Consider the following 22,515-nt stretch of genomic DNA (forward strand, 5'->3'; position numbering starts at 1 on the left):
ACAAGCAGGAGGCTTGATGAGCACAGAAAGCCAGGCAGCATCAGTAGGTGGAGAAGTCCCGACGTTTCGGATATAACCCTTCTTCAGGAATGGAGGTGGAGATAGGGGGAGTTGCAGATAAAGAGATGGGGAAGAGGAAAGGTTATGCATGGGGAAGAGAGGTGGAGTGATGAGGTGCTGGTGAGTGAGTACACAGGTGGTAGGCATGACCTGGTGGTCGAGTGGAGGACTAAATCCGGTTGGTAGCTGGAAGGAGAGGGGGCAGTTGGAGGAATGGAACGAGAAAACAGGGCTGGGAAGGGAGTCAGGGGATGGGTGGCAAGGTTATTTGAATTTGGAGAACTCAAATGTTGACTCCTTCTGCCTGTAGGCTGTCCAGGCAGATGAGGTGTTGTTCCTTCAATGTGTAGTCTGATTCACTGTGGCAATGGAGGAGACCAAGGATGGACATGTCAGAGAGGAAATGGGAAGGGGAATTGAAATGGGTGGAGGTGGTGAGGCTTGCCCTTACGGGCCAGGCTGAGATGCTCAATGAAAAGTGTCATTAGTTTACCTTTGTTCTCACCAATGTACAGAAGACCACATCGGAAGCACTGGGTACAATAAACTAGGTTGGAGGCGAGGCAGGTGAACCTCTGTCTTATCTGGAAGGACTTTTTGGAGCCCTGGATGGAGGTGAGGGAGGTGGTGAGCCAGCAGATTTTGCATCTTTTACGATGCAAAACCTGCCAGCATATAACCTCCTTCACCTCCAGTCTAGTTTACAGTATACAGTGCTCCCACAAAGTGGTCTTCTCTACATCAATGAGACCAAACGTAAACTACAGGCATGTTTCGCTGAGCATCTCAGCTGGGAGCATAAAGGCAAGCCTAAACTTCTCGTCACCGCTCATTTCAATTTCCCTTCCCACTCCCTCTCCTCCATGTCCATCCATTGTCTACACCATTGCCACAGTGAACCACAAATTGGAGGAACACCATCTCATCTTCTGCCTGGGCAGCCTACAGTTTGGAGAACTCAATATGGAGTTCTCCAATTTCAAATAACCTTTCCATCCATCCTGACTCCCTTTCCAGCCTCTCCTCCCTTCCAACCGACCCCTCCTTCCAGATTCTACCAACCAGATTCATTTCTCCAGTCAACCTATCAGGTTGTGCCTACTACCTGTACTCCCTATCACCACTCTGTCCCTCTCCCCACCCATAACCCTAAGCACACCCCCCCCCCCCTTTATTTGCAACTTCCTCGACCCTCACCTGCATGCCTGAAGGGTTATACCCAATACATAGAATTTGGAGAAGTCCTATCATGGCAGGTGGCGAAGCTGGAATTCAGTTAAAAAATCTGGTATGAAGAGCTGCCCAACGGTAACTACATAATCATTGTTGATTGTTGTGAAAATCACACCTAGTTCACCAATGTCTTTTAGTGCAAAAAAGCCACAACCCTTATCTGTTCTGGCTAACGCTGACTCTCAGCCCACAGCAATATGGTTGACGATTAACTGCCCTCTAGCCAATAAATGTTGACCGAGATAGCAAAACTGACATTACATGAATGAATTTAAAAGTGCATAGTTTTGATGATGGATCAGATTGTGTTATTGGAAATTTATCAAGGTTGTGAACAGGCCACATCAGTACCAGACAACTGCCAGGGAGAAGTACAGAGTCCATTATGAGAGAATGTAGTTAGCATAAACTACCAAAATTAAAAAAAAACACTTTTCAAGCAGGCTTACATGACAAATAATGTAAACAATTTTGGAGGATCTCACATCAGTTATATTGACAAATGTTTATGGGAGAAACGATGCAAAAAATTTGAGAATGCAATTCAGAGCATAATGATCACAAAAGGAAGACAGACTTACATTCAAATTATGTCCTTATAAACCAGTGGACATCTCAAAGCACTTCACTGATAATTAGGTACTTTCTGAAGTGAAACAATGCAACAGCTAGCGTGTGGACAGCAAATTCACAATTTTTACAAGATCATGTCTTTTTAATGGTGTGAGTAAGAGAAAAACTGGCCAGGACAGTGGACAACTCCCAACTCTTCAAAATAGTGCTGCAAAACATTTTCTTGCAGACAGCTGGGGTTTCAGTTTAATGTTTCATTCCAGAGACAATAGAACATTCTATCAGTATTGCACTGGAATGCCCACCCTGACAATTTATGTTCAAGCAGAGAGGAGACTTATCCTAGAACCTTGGGACCTATTTGATCAATCACATCAGTTTATGGCTGCAAAGGACAAATAAAGGTAGTATGGTAGGCAAACAGGCACAGTTTAAAAAAAACATTAAGTATCTATTTCCTAGATTACTTTCAAGTCTCCTTGGGCTTGAGCGCCATCCACTTCGCAGAGCAAATCAGAAGATACTGGGTGTAAACTAAAGTAACCGGGATTATACCAAGTCCTAGGAAAATATAAAATGAAAGGAAGCAGGCAAAAATCACAGAAATCTAGGATGACATGCTAGGGCAGTACTGTACTGAAGATGTGCTTTCTGACAGACCAGCCTTGGAACAGAGGCTATTTTTATGTTTGATCTGTTCAAGGCTGTCTGTAAGCAATCATTTTGTGCAGAAACCCTGTCCAAAAGATTTGTATGGATACAGAGAAAGAGAATAGAATTGCTGTCTCGGAAGTGAGATTGGGATAGATTAAACTTAAGCTGGCACTAGATGTTTACTTGGACGTAAATAACGTTTGTGAATTTTGTGGGGGGAGGAGAAATAAAGCAGGCGATTGGCATTATGTAATGATGTTCATTTGAAGAACCGGTGCAGACATGATTAGAAATATCAACCCCTTCTGAAAGTCACACTTCTGTTAGTCACATCAATCTGCCAACATTCTTTAACAAATTAACATTTTATGACAAAAGATATAAATACCTTAAGAATCACATCATTGTCAACAAAAAGAATAATTTAACATTATCCCAGCAATATCCATTCTAGGTACTCAATCCAGTGAAATGTGACTACTATTTTCACTCCTTAATTTCAAATTTAACTCTCAGGACACCAGGTCCACTAATCCGTCATCAGGTGAAGGGAAAAGGAGCCAATTTATTAGGCAGACAGATCAAAATGGCGTATCGAACAGGCTAAATAATAAGTCTTTGCAAGTGATAAAGTATCAGACTGCATAGTAAAGTGTCATCAGCTGAACAGTAAATTAAGGGACGATGGATAATCCGATTGATTTGGATTCTCAGCGAGGAATCACTAAAATGACTACATACCGACACTAACAAATTTCATCCCGCCATCACATTTACCACGGATTACTCTTCAGAATCAGTCTCATTCTTGGACATACTCATCTCTATTATGGAAGACACCTCAGCACCTCACTCGACCACAGGCCCGCAGATAACTAGAGAAGTGCAGTGTTGTGAGGTTTTCACCCTAAACATGTTCAAGAAAACATCACCTACTGATAAGCCCTGCGTATACACAGGATCTGTTCAGATGAGGAGGAATGCAATGGACACAAAAATGCTGAAAAGACACCCTTGTAAGAACTCAATCGCCAGTTCCGATATGCCAGAGTGAAAAACCGCAATGACCTCCTCAGAACACAGACACAGGTCACAACTGATAGAGTGCCCTTCTTCTTTCAGTATTTCTCCGGAGTGGAGAAACTACACCATCTTCTTTTCAGCCTTCATATCATTGATGACAACAAACATCACGCCAAAGTCATCCCTACGCCTCCAAACAATCGCCAATTCTTAAACAGACCATTGTTTGCAGCAAATTAGTCAGCCTTCTGGTCAACATCAACCACAACACCATACAACCCTATCAGAGCAACTTCTGCAAGACATGCCAGATCGTCAACATGGATACTACCATCACACACTGGAACACCACCCACCACATACATGGCAGATACTCATGATTCTGCCAATGTTGTCTACCTCATACACTGCACGCAAGGATGCCCCAAGGTATGCCATATTGGGAAGACCATACAGATGCTGTGACAACAGATGAATGGACACCACGCAACAATTGCCAGACAGGAATGTTCCCTGCTAGTCAAGGAACACTTTGGCGGTTAAGGATATGGTGTAACGTTTTGTGGGTTTTTAACGGAAAGGTGCACAATGCAAAACTGAAAGCAAAACAAAGTGCTCATCAATTCAAGTGATTTCCATCATTTATAGTTAGGAGAAGGAGGGGCATTTCAATACCACAGCCTCTAGAAAACAATCTCAAAGCAACTGCTCGAATTTCCACGGTTCGGTAGAATGATGATGAAGGTGATGGTTGATAGCTTGACTAATCAGTACCTTCCCACAATCCAGTCAATAATATTGCCAACATCTCAAGCAATACTCCATTTTGCGTAAAATAAATGAAGTCATGCTGTGCCAGTACAGAGACACAGTTATTTCCTTGAGATACAAGGAAGCAAAAATAGATTAACAAATGCATGTTGAACTTTTCCCTTATTGTTTAGTGGAAAATAAGTAATGTAGCAACTTACATAAAAATCTACATAACTTCCTAAAACTATTAGAATTTGGGTACAAAGAAATAACTTTGTATTTTTACTTAAATCTTTCATATGTCTTCAGAACATTCCAAAGTACTTCACAGCCAGCAAATTATCTTAGATTCTTAGTCACTTAAGCAAAATCGTTAGCTACTTCAAAAGTACAACAAACTACTCACCAGCATTGAGCAATTTCCTCATGCGTAGGTAACTGATAGTCAGCCTCATAATAGAGGCTTTATCTAGATGAGAAGTGACACTGTGAGGAAGAGGAAGTTCACGAGCCAGCTCATAGAAGACTTCCGACTCTTTGCCCCTTCGGAATCTGGCAGCATCACGAGATTTCTCCTTTCTTCTCTCGGAACTACCACTGCTGGGATTAGAAATAAAACTGTAAGAAGTCATGCCAGTTAACAAAAGGGTGACAAATAGCTTCACATCCATCTTAAATTCAATTCCAAAACAGGGAACAGATGGCAAAACAATCTACAATCCTGCTCAGGAAATAACAGGAAAAATACCAAAACTTAACATTTTGCAGAGGGGAAAAACAAATGCAGTGATGTGTTTTAAGTAAACCTCAAAGTGGCTGCATTGTATATTGTTTGACTTGACTTCACAAAAACAAGTATTGGAAACATAGCAACATAAAACTCTTTAAACCCAACAGTTTTGATGAGCATCTTTAACAAGCATGAGTTTTAAATATTTTATTTTAAAGTTTAGTGATTGCCCTTGAAACTTAATGCCAACTGAGTTTTAAGAATCCTAACTCTGAAAAGTACTCTGAACTGAAATGGTTATCCATCTTTTGGAGTACTCAAATACAATGTGAAAGAAAACATAAACAGGCAAAAAAAGACAAATAATGTGGTTACATGTCTCATTTTTATTTTACTTGTAGAAAGCCAATACAGTAAGAAAACTGTTCATGGCTGGCACTGCATTGTATTGACATCAATAACAGAATTTCAGTCATTGAGCGGAAAGCTGACAGATTGAGGGGCTTGGATTAGCCTGCCGATCTGATTATTAACTGAACTACGGTATGTTTTCCCCATTGTACAACATCCTTCTCTCTCTAATCAGTAAGCAACTCTTTGTTAAACAAAACAATTTGAGAATTTTCTACCTCCTATGGCAGTGAATACAAAAATCAAGTGATAAAAGGTATGTAGTCACCGTCTGCAAAATTAATCAATTATTGAGGCTCTGCAGTCAGCCAGCTCATCCAGGTCAGTAACAGCTTCTTCCAAGTCTGCTTTTGGGCCAGAACCCACTGTTTTAAATGATAAAAACAATGACACCAACAAGCGTCCATGGCTTAGTGCTGTATAATGCCAAAGGCATCTTCTTAATGAAAATTTTATGTTCAATTTCCACTGGCCCAATTAAAAGCCATGCCAAGATCCATTTGGTCCGAGGAGGTGCTGGGTAAGACAAAGCTAAAGATTATTCTGTGGCACTGTGATCCTTAATACCCACACCTCACCACTAGATGACACTGTAACAAAACCAAAGCAATATTTATTTCCTGAGATCAAGGATACAGAGAAGCAGCTAGATACTTAATTTTTTCTTAAAATCAATTCCAAATGCAAGTTTTATATGAAAAACTTCAATCATGCTCTGTTTTATAATTATGTAAAACAACTATAGTAACATTCAAAGGCACAAAGTCAATATTGAATTCTGACCAAACTGCCTAATTTGAACAGCTTGGATACATTCCAATTACCAGACTAATATTTCAATTGGATGTATAGTTAGATTGTAACATTACTACAATATTTGCACTATTCAATCTTAAAAGGAATAAAGGAAAGGTTGGAGCAAAACAAGAGTGAGGAACGCATTATATACAAAACTTCAGATCTGAAGTGTGAACACTGTTTTCCTCTGTCTACGAATGCTGCGAAACCAGAGTATCTTCGGGATTCCTTTACTATCTTTCTTTCAGATAAAAACTTTCCTGGTCTTAAAATGGAGTTACTTTAAGAAATGAGCCATAGCTTAATTAGCATGTAGATCAGTAACTTTTTTAAAGGAGGTAACATCAAATAAGTTCTCCTGTAGAAAAATCCAGATTTGCTACATATTCTTAAGAACAGAATTAGGCAAATATGTTTTTGTCAGTCTGATCCATCATTCAATGAAATCATGGATGATCTGCAGCTCATCTCCACTTCTTGCCTTTGCCCTATATCTATCTTCGGCTAACAAAATTATCAACCTCATTTCAAGCGATCTAGCATGAATTTTCATAAAAATTACAAACTTCTACCACTTTGGATGGAAGATGACTTTCCTAATTTAACAGAGCTTTTAGATTGCACTCTCTCAAGTTCCAGGCTCCCTAACTGGTGTCCAAAAACCTACCCTGAAAACTCTGCTCACATCATAACAGCTTGACAACTTTCTAAATTAGTGGTGCTGGAAGAGCACAGCAGTTCAGGCAGCATCCAAGTAGCTTCGAAATCAACGTTTCGGGCAAAAGCCCTTCATCAGGAATAAAGGCAGTGAGCGTGAAGTGTGGAGATCTCTCCACACTTCAGGCTCACTGCCTTTATTCCTGATGAAGGGCTTTTGCCCGAAACGTCAAGTTCGAAGCTACTTGGATGCTGTCTGAACTGCTGTGCTCTTCCAGCACCACTAATCCAGAATCTGGTTTCCAGCATCTGCAGTCATTGTTTTTACCTCGTTGACAACTTTCTAAATCAATCCACATTATTCTTTAAAAATTGCTCAATGTCCCCAAATTTACAGAACCTTTTAAAAAAAATCTGAGAACTGAATCTGCATCTTTGCCAAAAACTAATCTTTTGGAGTTGGTGGCAAAGTGCTAATGTCACTGGAATGGTAATCCAAATAGAAAACTCCAATTTAATGATCTGGGGACTCGTGTTCAAATCTTACTATGGCTGATGGTGAAATTTCAGCTCAATAAAACCTAGAATTAAAAATACTTGTCTTAAATGGTGAACACAGAACCACTTGATTGTTGTAAAAACACAAATTTCTTTTAGGGAAGGATATCCATTATCCAGCTTATGTGACCCCAGATCTGCATCAATGTGATTATTTCAGAGGTAAGTTGAGTCAAGTAGCAAGCCACTCCATTCCAGGACAATTGGGCATAGGCAATAAAAACAGGCCTAGCAAGGGCTGCCCACATCCAATAAACAAAAAAAAAGTTTACTGACCAAGGAGGAACTCTCTCTACCAAATTTCATTGAAACGTACCAGTGCATTTTTGTGAAACAGTGTCTTTCATGGGAGTTAACAGCACTCAAACTTTGCTACCACCCAGGACAAAGCAGGTGATTTCTTTGGCACCAGTTCAACCACCTGAAACATTCACCCTCCTGCACTGGCACACCATGGCAATCCACAAGCTGCAATTACCATCTTTCATAAGGCTATTTTGCCAGCTCTTCCCAAAACTGCTATTTTTTTTGCCTCACATCAGCTCAATATATATTTGCGGGGTAGTGAAAAGTGTTTCTCCAATTCTCAAATGTCTCCAATTTGACACAGCATTATTCTTGCATGATCCTTTGCTCATTTCATTATCAGTCTATTCATTTTCAAATTTATACTTCCAGTATAAATGTCTATCGTCCTACTTTCATCTCTTCCTTGTATTTCACCAGTCATTTGTCAAGTCAATTGCTGTCTGTAGTGCCATATTTTTCTATGGTAAGGCAAGGATGCACAGGTTATGTTGATTAATTGGAACTCAAATACATTTTCCTGTTGGCACTATCCATGTTACGACAGTGTAAACCCTCCTGCTTAATTTAAAACCAGCAACACAGAAGAGATTCATCCTGTGCTGCAATCTGTAAAAATTTGAGTGGCCAAGAACTATGTAAAGTTAAAATTAACTTTAAGTATAACAGAATAATTAACTCACAACTATCTACAACGCCTTACTTTAACCTGTTACCTTCGCTTCTATAATACTAGTCCGATAAAACTCAATTAAGATTTACAGGAAAATTCATAGTTTAAAACCAGCCAGCGGTCAAATCTTCTCTTTATCTTCATCAGTAGATTGGCTCTCCAGGTTAGTGTTGAGATTTTTCTCTGTGCAAACTCCTTCTCTTAGACAGGTGCCTCTCAGAGTTCTGACTAGCAGTCTACAGTTGTTGGTCCTGTGACAGTTCTCCTCCCAATTGTTCAATTTTCCCCTGTCTTACACCACAAAGCAACAGATTGTGTCATTGACACCCTTAAAAACCAATATACTCAACTCAAACTTGATTGGAATTTGGTATTTTTCGGGGTATAATTTAAACTGATTGGCCTAATTCTAATCGGTTTTGTTGTTTCCAGACAACTTACTACTCCAGTAGCTGGAGCACATTATATTGTGTCTTGTTGAGAACACTTGGTGCTGTCACTGCTAGCTTTTACTCTCTTAAAGGTACAGACACCCACACCTTCATAACACCCATAAGAAACTCTGATTGTGTCCTAAGAATTGCAGCCCATTTCAACCTTTTGCAGATACCAATCACCTGGTTGTTTTTGTTTTAAGAAAAACCCTTCACCATACAGTTTGCCCGGTAGCACAAAGATTCACAATGTATGGGGTTGGTGGGAGGTGTGGATCCATTGGCTATAGACTCGTTTGCAGAACAGTGATGGATGAATATTTAGAGGCTGTAACAGTGGACAGAAAGCTCGGTACTTGGAAACCTTAGGGCTAATAAATTAAGCCTCCTCAAACCCCCAACAGAATAATTGATGTGCTTACCTCAGATGGACTGCAAAGTTGCAGAAAACAGTTCACTACCATCTTGTTGATGACAATTAGAGATCAGGTAGTACTTTCTATAGTATAATAATCAAGCCAAACAATCATATCTTTTAATCCAAGAAAGCTGACAGGATCATAGAAGGGCCAGGTGCTGGCAGGTGGGACTAGATTGGGTTGGGATATCTGGTCAGCATGGACGGGTTGGACTGAAGGGTCTGTTTCCATGCTGTACATCTCTATGACTAAAAAGCAGGAGGCCACTGCTTCTGTGCAGGCTCCCCGCAATAGTGATTTAGCTGGCCTCTCAGCCATGCCTTTTCCCTCCAAGTTGTCTTCTTTTCAGGTGCTTATCGGATTTCCTTTTGACAGCTGAGAATGCTTCTATTTCTACCATACACTTAGGCAGTACATCTGATGTTCCTAGTCAGTTGCTGCACAAAAACACCATGTTGCAGTTGGGTCTTTTGTCAAACATCTCACATTGAGATCTCTGGTCAAATGATAATTCTGAATGGTACTAACAAATGTACTTTGAAACATCGCAAAAGAGAACAGTTTCTTCAATCTGTCCTGCTTGAGACACTTGCAAAGCATTCATTAAGACGTGAGTCTTCTGCCTCCACAAGCAAATTTGCTTTTTGGTCTCTTTTACTGTTTATAAGCTTCAACAAGATTGAGACTTCCCTTTCTATTAGCTGCCAGTCTCTGCTCAAAGTCCTTTTGCCTATCTGATGACTTCTCCTCTGAATGTCTGATATTTACGTAAATGACTTGACACAAAATTTATAGGTGACCTCTATGATAAGTCATTGATATCTAAAAATTACTCTGTATTAAGGGATCAAATAGGTCAATTTTTTTAAAAATTCAGACTTGACGCTGGGGATGGTAAATCAAGTCAACATTTAAAATTTGGTAACTGCCATTAGAACACATCAACTCCCTTCACCTTGCAATTTCTCTTAACCAGATAATAAACTAATTCAATAACTGTTAATTCTGAAATTATAATGCAAGATTCCCTAAATAATAGTTGCACTGAACAGGGTTTAATTTGATTGATTTATTGTCACATGTACCAAGATATAGTGAAAACTATCGCTTTGCGTGCTAACCAGACATATCATACCTTACACAAATACATCAGGATAATAAAAGAGATTGCAGAATAAAGTGTTACAGCCACAGAGGTGGTGCAGAGAAAGATCAACTCTAATAATGAAAGGTTATTAAAGATAATTAAAGAATCATAAGTCTGACAATAGCAGGGTAGAAGCTATTTTTAAATCTGTTGATATTATTTTCAAACTTTGTACCTTCTGCCGGAAGGAAGGGGGTGGGAGAGAGTATAACAGGGGTAGGAGGTGTCTTTGATTGTGTTGGCTGCTTTCCCAAGGCAAGGGAAGTGCAGATCGAGTCAATGGAAGGCAGTTTAGTTCCTGTGATGGGACTGGGCTGTGTTCACAAATCGCTGCGATTTCTTGCAATCTTGGGCAAAGTAATTGCCACACCAAGCTGTGATGCATTCAAATAGGGCACTTTCTATGGTGCATCTATAAAAATTGGTTAGAGTCACGGTGGACATTCTGAGGAAGCAGTGGCGCTGGTGTGCTTTCTTGACTGTAGCATTGAGATAGATGCAGCAGGATAGATTGTTGGTGATATTTACTCCCAGCAACCTGGACTCTTGACCACCTCAACACCATTTATCCAGACAGGGGCATGTCCTCCATCCTACTTCCTGAAGTCGATGACCAGCTCTTTCATTTTGCTAACAGTGATGGAGATAGATTGCTGTGTTTACAGCAAGCTCTCTCTCTTTCCTGTACTCTGTCTTTCGCTGTTTGAGATCCGATCCACCGTATAGTGGTGTCATCAGCAAATTTGTAAATACAGTTACAGTTGAATTTGGGCCATAGTTGAGAGTATATTAAGGAGTATAGTAAGGGGCTAAGTACGTGTCTTGCGGGCCAACAGTGTTGAGGATTATTGTGCAGGAGATGTTGTCGCCTATCCTTACTCAGATCTGCAGGTCAGGAAGTTGAGAATCCAGTTGCAAAAGAGGGAGTAGAGTCCTGGGTCTCAGAGTATGGAGATCCATTTGGTTGTTGATGGCAGAACTAAAATTAATAAATAGGAGTCTGACGTAGGTGTTCTTGTTATTCAGATGTTCCAGAGTTGAGTTTAGGGACAGGGAGTTGACGTCTGCTGTGTACCTGTGGTAGTAGATGAATTGTGGTGGATCAAGGCAGTCTGGAATTGTTTGTGGCATTACTAACCTCACGAAGCACTTCATAATGATGGATGTCAGAGTTACTGTGTGGCAGTCATTAAGTCATGTTGCCCAATATCTGTTTGGCATTGGGATGACAGTGGTCTTCTTGAAGCAGGTTGAAACCTCAGTGTAGTAAGGAGGGCTTTGACACTAATGAGGAAACACAAGTGTGAGGTGAAAAGTACTTCAAATAGGACGTATAGTTCAAAAAGACAGTCTCAAATGCATACATTAATCTTCCACATAAGTCACCTGGAACAACCCAGCAAACAGAAGGGGAAAATATCTGGGTAAACCAGTCCCTGATAGCATGGCCATGCGGGAAAGTGTATACAGTATGAGCAGGTAGGGAAAGAGAGTTAAGTTCTGAGTTTTGTGAAACAAGACATCTCAGATCAGGTAAGAACTTGCAGTTAACAATAAGGTGGGGGGCAATCCAAGATGGTGGGGATCTGAGAGGCTCACGTTGCAGAGCTCCACACTGCAGCACAAGCAGGACAAACATTTAACCCGCCCATCGCAATATCCTGGGACTCTAGAAAGGTCATGGAGTCCCAGGTAACTGTGAAAGGTTAACGTAACTGCATTTCATGCCATCCAGAGATGCTGAATGAGGGAAGAGGAGCGTCTAAGGTTGCAATATCCTCAGACTCTATTACTTATCAGGCCCTGGTGAACGAGCTCAAGCAATCTCATGAGATGCTGGGTGAGCAAATAGAGGAGAAGCTGGCCACGATCTCGATCATGCTGCAGAAGCATGAACAGCAGCTGGGAGATCTGGAAAAGAGGATGGATGAGGTTGAGCACAGAATCAGTAGTCGAAGCTAATGCCAGTTCCTCCAAGGATAGGATCCAAGCCCTGGAGACGTGGGTCCATAGTTTTGCGCAACCAAGTGGATGATCTTGAGAACTGGTGCAGAAGAAAAAATATTCGGATCATCAGTCTGCCTGAGGGCAAGGAAGGTGAGCAGTGTGCGGAACTTATTGAGGACTGGCGGTCGAAATTCTTTAACTTGGAGGCTGGCATGAGAGGCTTGAAGATTAAGAGGGCACACCGGCTCATGGTACTGAGATCAGGTTTGGGTCAACGTCCTCGTCCTCTCCTGGTGCGGTTTCATCACTATAAAGATACGGACAGAATTGTGGAAGCTTCCAGAATCCAGGGAAAGGATCCAAAGGCCCTAATTTATGAGGACTCTAAGATCATGTTCTTCCAGGATTTCTCAGTGGTGATGATTCAGAAAAGAAAATCTTATGATGGTGACAAGAGAAGACTGAGGGAGCTTGGGATTCAATACTCTGAGGTATCCAACTGCGTATCAAGTCATGTTAGATGTATTCGTACATCTCTTTGACATGTCAGAGAAGGCAAGAGATTTTGTGGACAAATTAACCTAATCTGAACAATAGTATTTACAAACAGTAGTGTTGTGTGGGAATGCCTTTGTTGGTTTTTAAAAAAAAGCAGAGGAAGTCCGGTTGGAGTTCTCTTTTTCTTTTTTTACCTATTGGTAATAATTTGGCTTAAATTATGTTCGATAGCGGTTGAGATGTGTACTTTCAATTTCTAAGTTAAGTTATACCAAAGGGTGGGTGGAACATTTATCAGTTTTTCTCTTTAAAATAGACTTTTTTTCTTTATTCATATTGCTCTTCTAAGGTGTATTTCCTTTCTGCCTGCGTTTGCAGTGTGGTTCTAGCGAGGAGGGAAAATGGTTGGGATAGCTAGATGCCTACTTCTGGGCAGTTTGGGATGGGTAGTTGCCCTTTCTGGGCAGGGGTGAATTCCCCTATTCAGCACCATTGGTGCTTTATATGTTTTTTCTTGGTTTTTGTTGTTTTTAATTCTTTGATGGTTTTGTAGGTTTGTTAAATGTAATGGTTTTAGTTTATGTAGTTTTTAAATGTTCGATGGATCACGTGATACAAAGGCTCAGCGATTTGTGGTTAGAGTTCCACCTCTCTGGAATTTAAATGTTACTACAGAAAGTTATACCTAATGACTTGATTAAATGGTGTACCTGGAATATCAAGGGAAGTCACTCAGCAATTAAGAAGGTGGTACTTTTGAATTTTAGAAAGAAGGTGGATATTGCTTTGTTACAGGAGACACATTTCGATGATAGGGAGCATTTGAAACTACAGCAAAATGGTTTTGATTGGGTTTACTTTTCATCATTTAATACCAGAAGTAAGGGAGCAGCTATATTGGTTAGGAGGAATCTATCATTTAAGTTACTAAATTGTGTAAAAGACATATACAGGAAGAATATGGTGTTTTAAATGTTTATTGCCCTCCAGCTCATCCCCTCAAATTTTTGGTAGATGCGTTTTCTAAACTGATCAGTTTTGAGCCCCGGCATATCATTATAGGGGGAGGTTTCAACTGTTTCATGGATCACACAGTAGACAGGTTGCCTAAAGGCCCTTTAATACTCTCTGTACAAACTAAACAACTAGTGGATCTGTGTGCGGAGTTAGAGTTGGTGGACGTCTGGAGGAGTCTCCACCCTACAAGCAGGGATTTTATGTTTTTTTCCTAATCCGCACAGATGTCACACCAGGATTGATTTTTTTCTGACCCCTGTGGCAACCCTGGACCTGGTGGTACCTTGTACAATTGGTAATATTACCATCTCTGATCACACTCCAGTGTTGAAAATGTGTTGCTGGAAAAGCGCAGGTCAGGCAGCATCCAAGGAGCAGGAGAATCGACGTTTCGGGCATCAGCCCTTCTTCAGGCCCTTCCTGAAGAAGGGCTCATGCCCGAAACATCGATTCTCCTGCTCTTTGGATGCTGCCTGACCTGCTGCGCTTTTCCAGCAACACATTTTCAGCTCTGATCTCCAGTATCTGCAGTCCTCACTTTCCCCCTTTCACACTCCAGTGCACCTGTTGGTTAAGATTAAGGACGTTACAGTGGGTCCAAGGCACTGGCAAATGGATCCCTTTATCCTCAAGGATAATAGGCTGGCAGAGTATTTCTCTAGGGAATTTCCAGGGTTCCTAGCCATCAACTCAGGCTCGGTTAGTCGCTCATCCATCCTTTGGGAAACTGCCAAAGTCTATGCAGGGGGTTAGTTATTTCCTACTTTGCTCGTGGGAAGCGGCAAAAGGACAAGCAGCAAAGTCTCCTCGAGGCATGGTTGAAGGCTTACTTTGACAGGCCCTCGCTGGTCAAACTACAGAGGATTATGGTGCTGTGGTCTGCATTGAATTCCATGTTCACGCAGATGGCAAAGAAGGGGCTTACCTTTGCAAAGGTTACATGAGCATGGTGACAGGCCAGGCAAATAATTAGTATATCTCGCCTGGAAAAGGAATGGCCCACAAGCCATTACAGCGATTAGGGAAGGGTCTGGGAACTTAACATGTGACTCCAAAACAATTGATGTGGCATTCCAGAGATTTTACCCTAAGTAAACCAATCTGACGGTTGAGGGGAGGGGAAGGGTGGGCCAAAATGAAATCTTTTTTAAAAAAGATCTGGACCTCCTGGGCGTGACCCCCCAAAAGAGTCCTTTCTCAATGCCCCCTTATCAGAGCAAGAGGTGCAGGAAGCTGTGTAGCAGCTTCAGAGTGGAAAGATGCCTGATGAACTTCCCAGCGAATTATAAGGAATTTATAAGCATACTACCAGGCCCAATGCTCAATATGTTTAATGACCAATACAGCCATGATTGTCTGGCACCATCTCAGAGACGCCAATATTTCACTTATTCTTAACAATTGGATGCTGGAGGCAAGGGTAATGGGTTAACAAGGTGAAAAAGCATTCATTATGTATAGCCATTTAACAAGATGAGGAAGCATTTAGTATGTAAAGCCAGTTAACAAGGTGAAAAGTCTTCATTATGTGAAGCCAGTTATTCACTGTGTAACAGCAGATGACTTAATCTTGACTATTGACACTCGCTGTTTGTATCGGTCACCCAATCGATATATGCATGTTGCCTTATCTGGATGCTCCTCCTTGTAAGCAACTATATAATTCCTTAAGAAACTGCTGTTCCAGAGAAGACTGAGAACTCATGTCTCTGCGCATACGGGCAATCATTCTCTCTCCCTCCAGAGTCTGGAATAAAGACGAAGGAGGTAAAACCATATTGTGTCTCAGAGGTTGCTTCAACTGATACAGGGATAGGCAAAACAGGATGACACGTAAGCTGGTGTCAACACAGTCTGCAGCCCTTCCAAATGACAAGTCAAAATGGCATGAAATTGTGAATCAATGCTGATCATGAAATGCTGCTTAATGATACACAGCATATTGATCTTACTGAGACTTAGTTTGTAGCTACCAAAAGAAAATGTACTAAAAGGAAAGCTGCTTTAGGATTTATTAGCTTAGGTTTGTGCAGATCACAATTGCTGTAGCATGAGAAGCTGTGGATTCAAGAACTTGAGTGCATAACTCAAGCTGACATTTAACTGAATGCCAGATTGTTACACACAAGGAATCACAATGGCAAAATGCTGCAGTCTCAACTTCAAGGTAGCTTGATACATACTTCAACCTTCCATCATAATGGCGCTTGTGGAGCCTTCTATGCAAAGTTTCTGCTACATTCACTTGAGCTTTGAATCGGGAAGGGGTTCTGCATCAATATGATAGTTTTTGATCTTAAACAGATGTAACAAATCGCTGTGAATGTTTGACAGGTTTTACAGATCTTGTGTGCTTCAGAAGTGCCCTTAAATGTATCACAAAATACTATACCAATGACTAACACGGGCAATACTGTCACAGGATTAAGACATAGATTGTCCTCCCAATCTAATCCCTTGATAATATCAGACCAGCAAGCCTAAACTCTGAAATTTCCTCCCTGAATACTGATGCACCGCTCATTTTGTCCTTGAACTCACCTCTTTGACTAATGTATTGGTCACCTTCCCAATACCTTGCCCTTTCAGAGAAAATCATTTTACTTTCGGCCTCAATGACTCACATGACTCTTTTTCTACAACGCAAGACACTAAATAAATCTACATTGTTGGATTTTGAAACAAATTTGCTCAGACTACCTGAATAGATTCTTCAATGATCATAATTATATTAGAGACCAAAAAACCAATGACATTCAGCATGTGAACGCCAGACAGTGACAGGTGGGAGAAGGTCACCCTGACCTGCTGAAATCTGGGCTGTCACCAGACTGAATGAGTTTTAAAAGAAACGAAGAAGAAATTGCTGGAAAAAAACTCAGTGGGTCTGGCAGCATCTTTGGGGAGAAATCAGACTTAATGTTTTGAGTTGAGTGATCCTTTAGAGGATTAACTGATTTCTCCTCAGAGATGTGGCCAGACCACCTGAGCTTTTCCAGCAATTTCTGTTTCTGTTTCCAATCAACAGCATCTGCAGTTTTCGCATTTTAAGAGAAGCTTCATTTCAAAGACAAACTCAAACAAAAAGCAAATCACCATAATTTTTAGAAAATGTTGTACACAGAGCTTTGGACTGAGCTAATGCTCAGCATTATAACTCAGACATTGTAAACAATGATGTGTGCACAAATTGGGGGCTTCTGTGAAATTAAAGTAACTTGATACATACACACATGAATGGGTTAGAACAGATGAACCAAGGCAACCAAAGTACTTGAGAATTTTATACAATATCCCACATACCCTATAACACTCTGGTACTTCAGCTCAGATGATAAGGTAAACACTTCATCTTATGTAAATCACAACCATTAACTTTTTGCCAACATGTGTTATCTGATATTGCAGTTCTCTCTTAAGAAACACAATTTTAAAATTAAGTGTTTTAAAAATGTGTACATTGAAAAGCAAGCATAAGAAAATCTCTTCAGCATGGAGGGCACATAGACCATCTCTCTTACAACGGACTGTTTTAAAGCATAGTGAAGGATACTATTGCTGACTCAGATCTCAAAAAGACTTAGAATATATGTGGTCTTCAGCAATACAATGGATCCTTCTAAAAGATGTAAAACAATGGTTCCTACCTCAGACATCACAGAGGGAGTCAACACATTTATGGATTGCCTTAGCTAAAAGACAATAGATGCGTCTGGTTTAAAATCCTGGATTACTCAACCCTCATTGTGGTTAGGATGACTCAGTCTGGAAGTCACTTGTACAAATTGAAACTGTATAAAACTGACTGTACAGCCACCTTCATGTGTAGAATGCCAAGTCTTTGAGAACTACTCTCAGATGGAAGCTTTCTGCAAGGGAGGATTTAGAGAGAAGGATATTTGCAAACCAAATTCTGTTGTGTTGAAAGGAATGGGAATTAAATAAGATCAAGGATTTCTCTCCCTCCCAAAAAAAACCCATCTACTAAACTACTGATGTCATCATGTTAATAATGAATTCAAACAACTATGGTAATGATGATAATGATACCTATGGTTGATATACCACACTGATTTATTGGAACATTCTGCTTATTGTCTTATCTGTAAAATAATAAAATACTCGTGTAATGTCTTGTCAAAACTTCCATTTCAAGGAACCTTCAGTAAATAACTACTAACAAAATAACCTTCAATCTGTTTAAACAAGAGCTTTACTCCAGTTATAAAGGGAGTGTCAACAAGAATGCTTTTCTCAAATTCAATTATTTTATCTTTTAAAAAACACAAAAAAAAGGATGTTTGAATGTGTCCATTTTCAAATGGACATCACAATCTCAAGAACAATTTCCAAGTACCAATTGCAAAACAAACTTTCTACTTTCTTTCAATTACCAGAAATGAATAGCACAAATATCAATCTTACAACTCAAATCACTTACTATACCTGTCAAATTTGATCTCAATTATTTTGTGAACTAGCTCTTCTTCAAACATGAAATGAGCAAATTGAAACAATAGGAAAACTAAATCAGCAGATTAAAATACAGAATAATCCAAAGTTTACTAAAGTATCAATCAACAACGTTCGCTGGTTTGTGCCAATGGCTACTACCTGGAAACATTTAAGTTTAAAAAAATTACAGTTACCTTCATATTACAACAACAAGTTCAGGGCCAACAGTAAAAGGTAGCAGCACTGATATTCCCCAAGGACATTGTGGTTCAAGAAGGCACTCATCACGACTTAAGGACAACTAGGAACAGACAATAAATGCTGGCCAGCCAGTGACACCCGTACTGTATGGGTTAATAAAAAAAAGCATAAGTTTCCAGAAAAATGGAAAGCCATATCCATGAAACATGGTGCCAACAAGTAGCTCTGCTGCTGGCTTCTTCCAAGCTTCGACAGCCATTCTGCATTTATAGCTGTTCCTTATTGTCACTGGTATGTGGAACCCAAACCACAAAAACATATGAATGCTTCACTTGCAAGTTATTAAAGCTTCGTAATATTTGCACTTATGTTAAAAAATCTGGAAGTACTTACGGATTAAATATTAATTGATCACCAACCCCTATACAAACATAGATCTAAATACCATTCTGCTTCAATATTTTCTGCATACTCCATTCAGTGCAAAGCAAGCAACAACAGTTGACAAAAGCTTCCCACCACTGATGTTTCTTTTGCAAAGACACAGACTTACTTCAATTATAACTCTCAAACATCTCATTCAAATAATAATTTCTCAAAAACTTAAGGACCTCTATACCAAGTATAATGCTCTTAAATCAGGCTACAAACTAAAGATAGGCCATTAGAAAACCCAACAAAAAATGTCACAAATGTTTATCTTCAGCAGTTTCCGCAACTGAATCTGGTGCAAGCAACATTACAAACGATAGAACAAGTAGCATAAAAGGACAATAGAAAATACAAAGCAAGAGAGAATTTAGAGCCACAATAGCGGTGCTCTGTGGCCACTGGGTAAGATGTCCAAGGAATTTGCAAATCTAAAATAACTCTGCACTTATAAAGGAGATAACATTCGGCCTCCCAACATCAGCTTGATCAATAGAAGGCAAAGTACAGAACACAAAACAGTACACCAAATAAACTGGCCCTCAGCTCACCATGTTGCCATTCTAAATTAACTCCAACTGCCTGCCCATGGTCCCTATCCTTTTATTCCCAGCCTATTCGTGTGTCTGTTGATATATCTCTGAAGTGTTGCTTTGGTATGTCCTTCTACCTCTTGAAAAATATTACTAATGTTTATAATTTGATTGTTAAATAAGGTTTAAGCATTTTAAAAAGTCAGTCCAACTTTAAGAAGTCTAAAAACCTTAATTTAAATCTACTTTTCTTTATGCACCCAAGTTTGGAATGGGTTCACGTTAGGTCCTAGCTTCCATAAGCTTCTGTGACATTTTACTTTATCAAAAGCTAGTAAATGATAAATGCTTCTTAATGTGTCACTCATTATAGCTCAGTTATGTTGAAATAGCAGCAAGCACCACCATGGGGGGAAAAAAAATTCAAGGTATACACCAGAACTGTGATTTTCAAAACTACTTCACCAAAGTCATGTTGTGACTGAAATCAACATCTTTAGCACAGATTATGTGCAGTTACTAAAACTTGCTTCATGTTTTTATGCCCATTGTCAGGAGCACTCAGCAATATTCCCACTCCTGATAACAGTCCTACAAAGCAAGTAGAAGGCAGAGGCTACACAGGTGGTTACTCAGTGAAGTTAGGTTGCCATGTCCAAGAGCCCGTGAACACTATTTAATAAAACTGGACTGTGGCCAGAGGTGTAAGAGGAAACTAAAATTGGCTATTTAAAAAAAAGTGAATACTTCTCACTTGTCCATAGTGCAACTATATAAAGCTCTCAGCAATCTTCAAACACCTACGCACTCTTATTAATTTTCTCTTCTAAGTACCAATGGCAGATTTACTGTTGGGTAAACCTTAAGACTGAAATTTCTGCGCATTATAATTTCAGAAAGCTTTTTCCAGAAGTGGCACTCTGTGGAATGACATAAGAACACAACAACAGAAATTCAATATTAAACAAATTTTAACAACTACTAATACTGTTAACTGGCATTTAAAGTTTCAGATTGATACATGCTTCTAAACTATACAATGGAAAACAATAAAATACAGGTAGTTCTCCTATAAGCCTGTAATTGCATTCCAGCAACATCTTGCTTAATAGAAATAATGGGGCCTTTGAGAAAAGTGGGGTTGGGGTAGACCAGCAGAAAGCATCAATTACGATTGCTCAAAAATCACGAAAAGTCTAACACAAAATATAACACAGCCTGAATGAAGGTTGAAATCATATTTATTAATGAAGCAAAAGTAAATTTAACACAGTACATTTAAAAAAAAACGTAAGAAAGCTGCTCTCTGTACAATACCTCTCAGAAACGTGCTCTCAGCAGCTGCCATCAGCGCATGGGCAGAATGTGTGCAGGACAACACGGACATTGGTGCATTCGCAAAAAGAAGCGCGCAAACCAATCCTTGCTGGAATTGTGCTACTATGAATGGAGATGAATGCTCCCGAAACTACTGTTCCCTAATTCTTCTGGCATGTTACAGGCAAATCATGCTGTCAAAACAAATTACCTTAAAATTAATTGTATAGTCTATATTTAACCGTACAAAGGCACAGAATGCCGCTAAGGCAACACAACTATATCATGAAGCCATGACTTAAAACAGTAAAAATGAATCCCTGTCCTAAATAAAAAGGAATTTGTTGAAAGGTATATAGTTTGTACATATTCAATCAATGTGGGTGTTAGGGTCTTGTGTTGCATTGGTAGTGTCCTTACCTTGGGGGGAAAAGTTGGTAGTCAATGGGCTCAGATCCAAAAGCAGAAGCCAAATGCATGCACAGTGGAATTCACATAATAGGGTCTGATTACATAGAATTTACAGAAAACATGGAAGAGAAAAGACAATAGAAGGACTCCAGAGTTAAAGTCAGAGTAGGCACAGGACATCAATAGACACTGATGTCCAAACCTGGCAATTGCTGCAGCAGTTAAGTCAAATCTAGAAGTTATCTTAAGAGTAGAATATTGAAGGATGCTTGTTTCCTGTGAGAAACAAGATTCAACATGCACCAACACAACTGCTGTCACTATTTTGTTACCCTGCAATGGAGGTCACCAAAATTCAGGAAAAAAAAATCATTCAAGCATGACTGTCAAACGCTTTACAGGAACAAGACTACATCAGAAAAAGGAGGAGAAAGTGAGGACTGCAGATGCTGGAGATCAGAGCTGACCTGAAACGTCAATTCTCCTGTTCCTTGGATGCTGCCTGACCTGCTGCGCTTTTCCAGCAACACGTTTTCAGCTACATCAGAAAAACCCTAGCGGAACAACTAAGGCAGTCACATGCTCACAAGGGAATGGAAGCAGCAGAATGAGGATCATAAACTCATCACAGTTACTTCTTAAATGGTGAAGTCTAGTGCAGATATACAGTCTTGTCATTCAGAAAGTTCAGAATTGGATAGCCAAACTTGAGAAGATCCAGTGCTCCCCAAGTTGGGAGATAGGCAGTAGCAATAGCTCCACCTTCAAAATGAACAATTTCCAAATACTTCTCTTTACTCTGATGCGATTTTTAAGCCTAGCCTTCAAAGCATATGTTGTCAAACAGGGCAAAGCAATCAGACGGGGTTCTAAGTGGATCAGAATAGCATCTGGTAACACAAATAAGAGGTACTACACAGTTATAATGGTGCCTGTGGAGAACAAGCCATTAGAATGCTTAATGTTTTGAGAATAAAAGCTCATTTAAAGTGCGCCTCCTAAGTCGGGTGATGATAAAAACAGACTACTTTAGCTTGGAGGAGAAAGTGAGGACTGCAGATGCTGGAAATCAGAGCTGAAAATGTGTTGCTGGAAAAGCGCAGATCAGGAATTCCTGAAGAAGGGCTCATGCTCGAAACGTCGATTCTCCTGCTCCTTGGATGCTGCCTGACCTGCTACGCTTTTCCAGCAACACGTTTTCAGCTACTTTAGCTTGGAGTCACATGATGATATTTAAGGTCACAATTCATGGAATTAACAAACAGCAATTTGCAGATG

General features: G+C 40.0%; 1 protein-coding gene across 6 annotated transcripts in view; it reads right to left on the minus strand.

The window, feature by feature from the left end:
- LOC140476177 (hypoxia-inducible factor 1-alpha-like) overlaps positions 1-22,515 on the minus strand; it is a 62,628-nt gene that overhangs the window by 33,553 nt on the left and 6,560 nt on the right. For 2 of the 6 annotated variants that reach the window (XM_072568355.1, XM_072568359.1), the window contains exon 2: positions 4,703-4,896. In XM_072568355.1, coding sequence (XP_072424456.1) covers positions 4,703-4,896 — 194 coding nt within the window. Of the gene's footprint in view, positions 1-4,702; positions 4,929-11,567; positions 11,714-22,515 lie in introns of those variants that run through there. The other 4 variants (XM_072568358.1, XM_072568357.1, XM_072568356.1 and 1 more) reach the window with 4 other exon arrangements.

This window comes from Chiloscyllium punctatum, chromosome 4, assembly GCF_047496795.1.
Source record: "Chiloscyllium punctatum isolate Juve2018m chromosome 4, sChiPun1.3, whole genome shotgun sequence".
NCBI classification, from domain to species: Eukaryota; Metazoa; Chordata; class Chondrichthyes; order Orectolobiformes; family Hemiscylliidae; genus Chiloscyllium; species Chiloscyllium punctatum.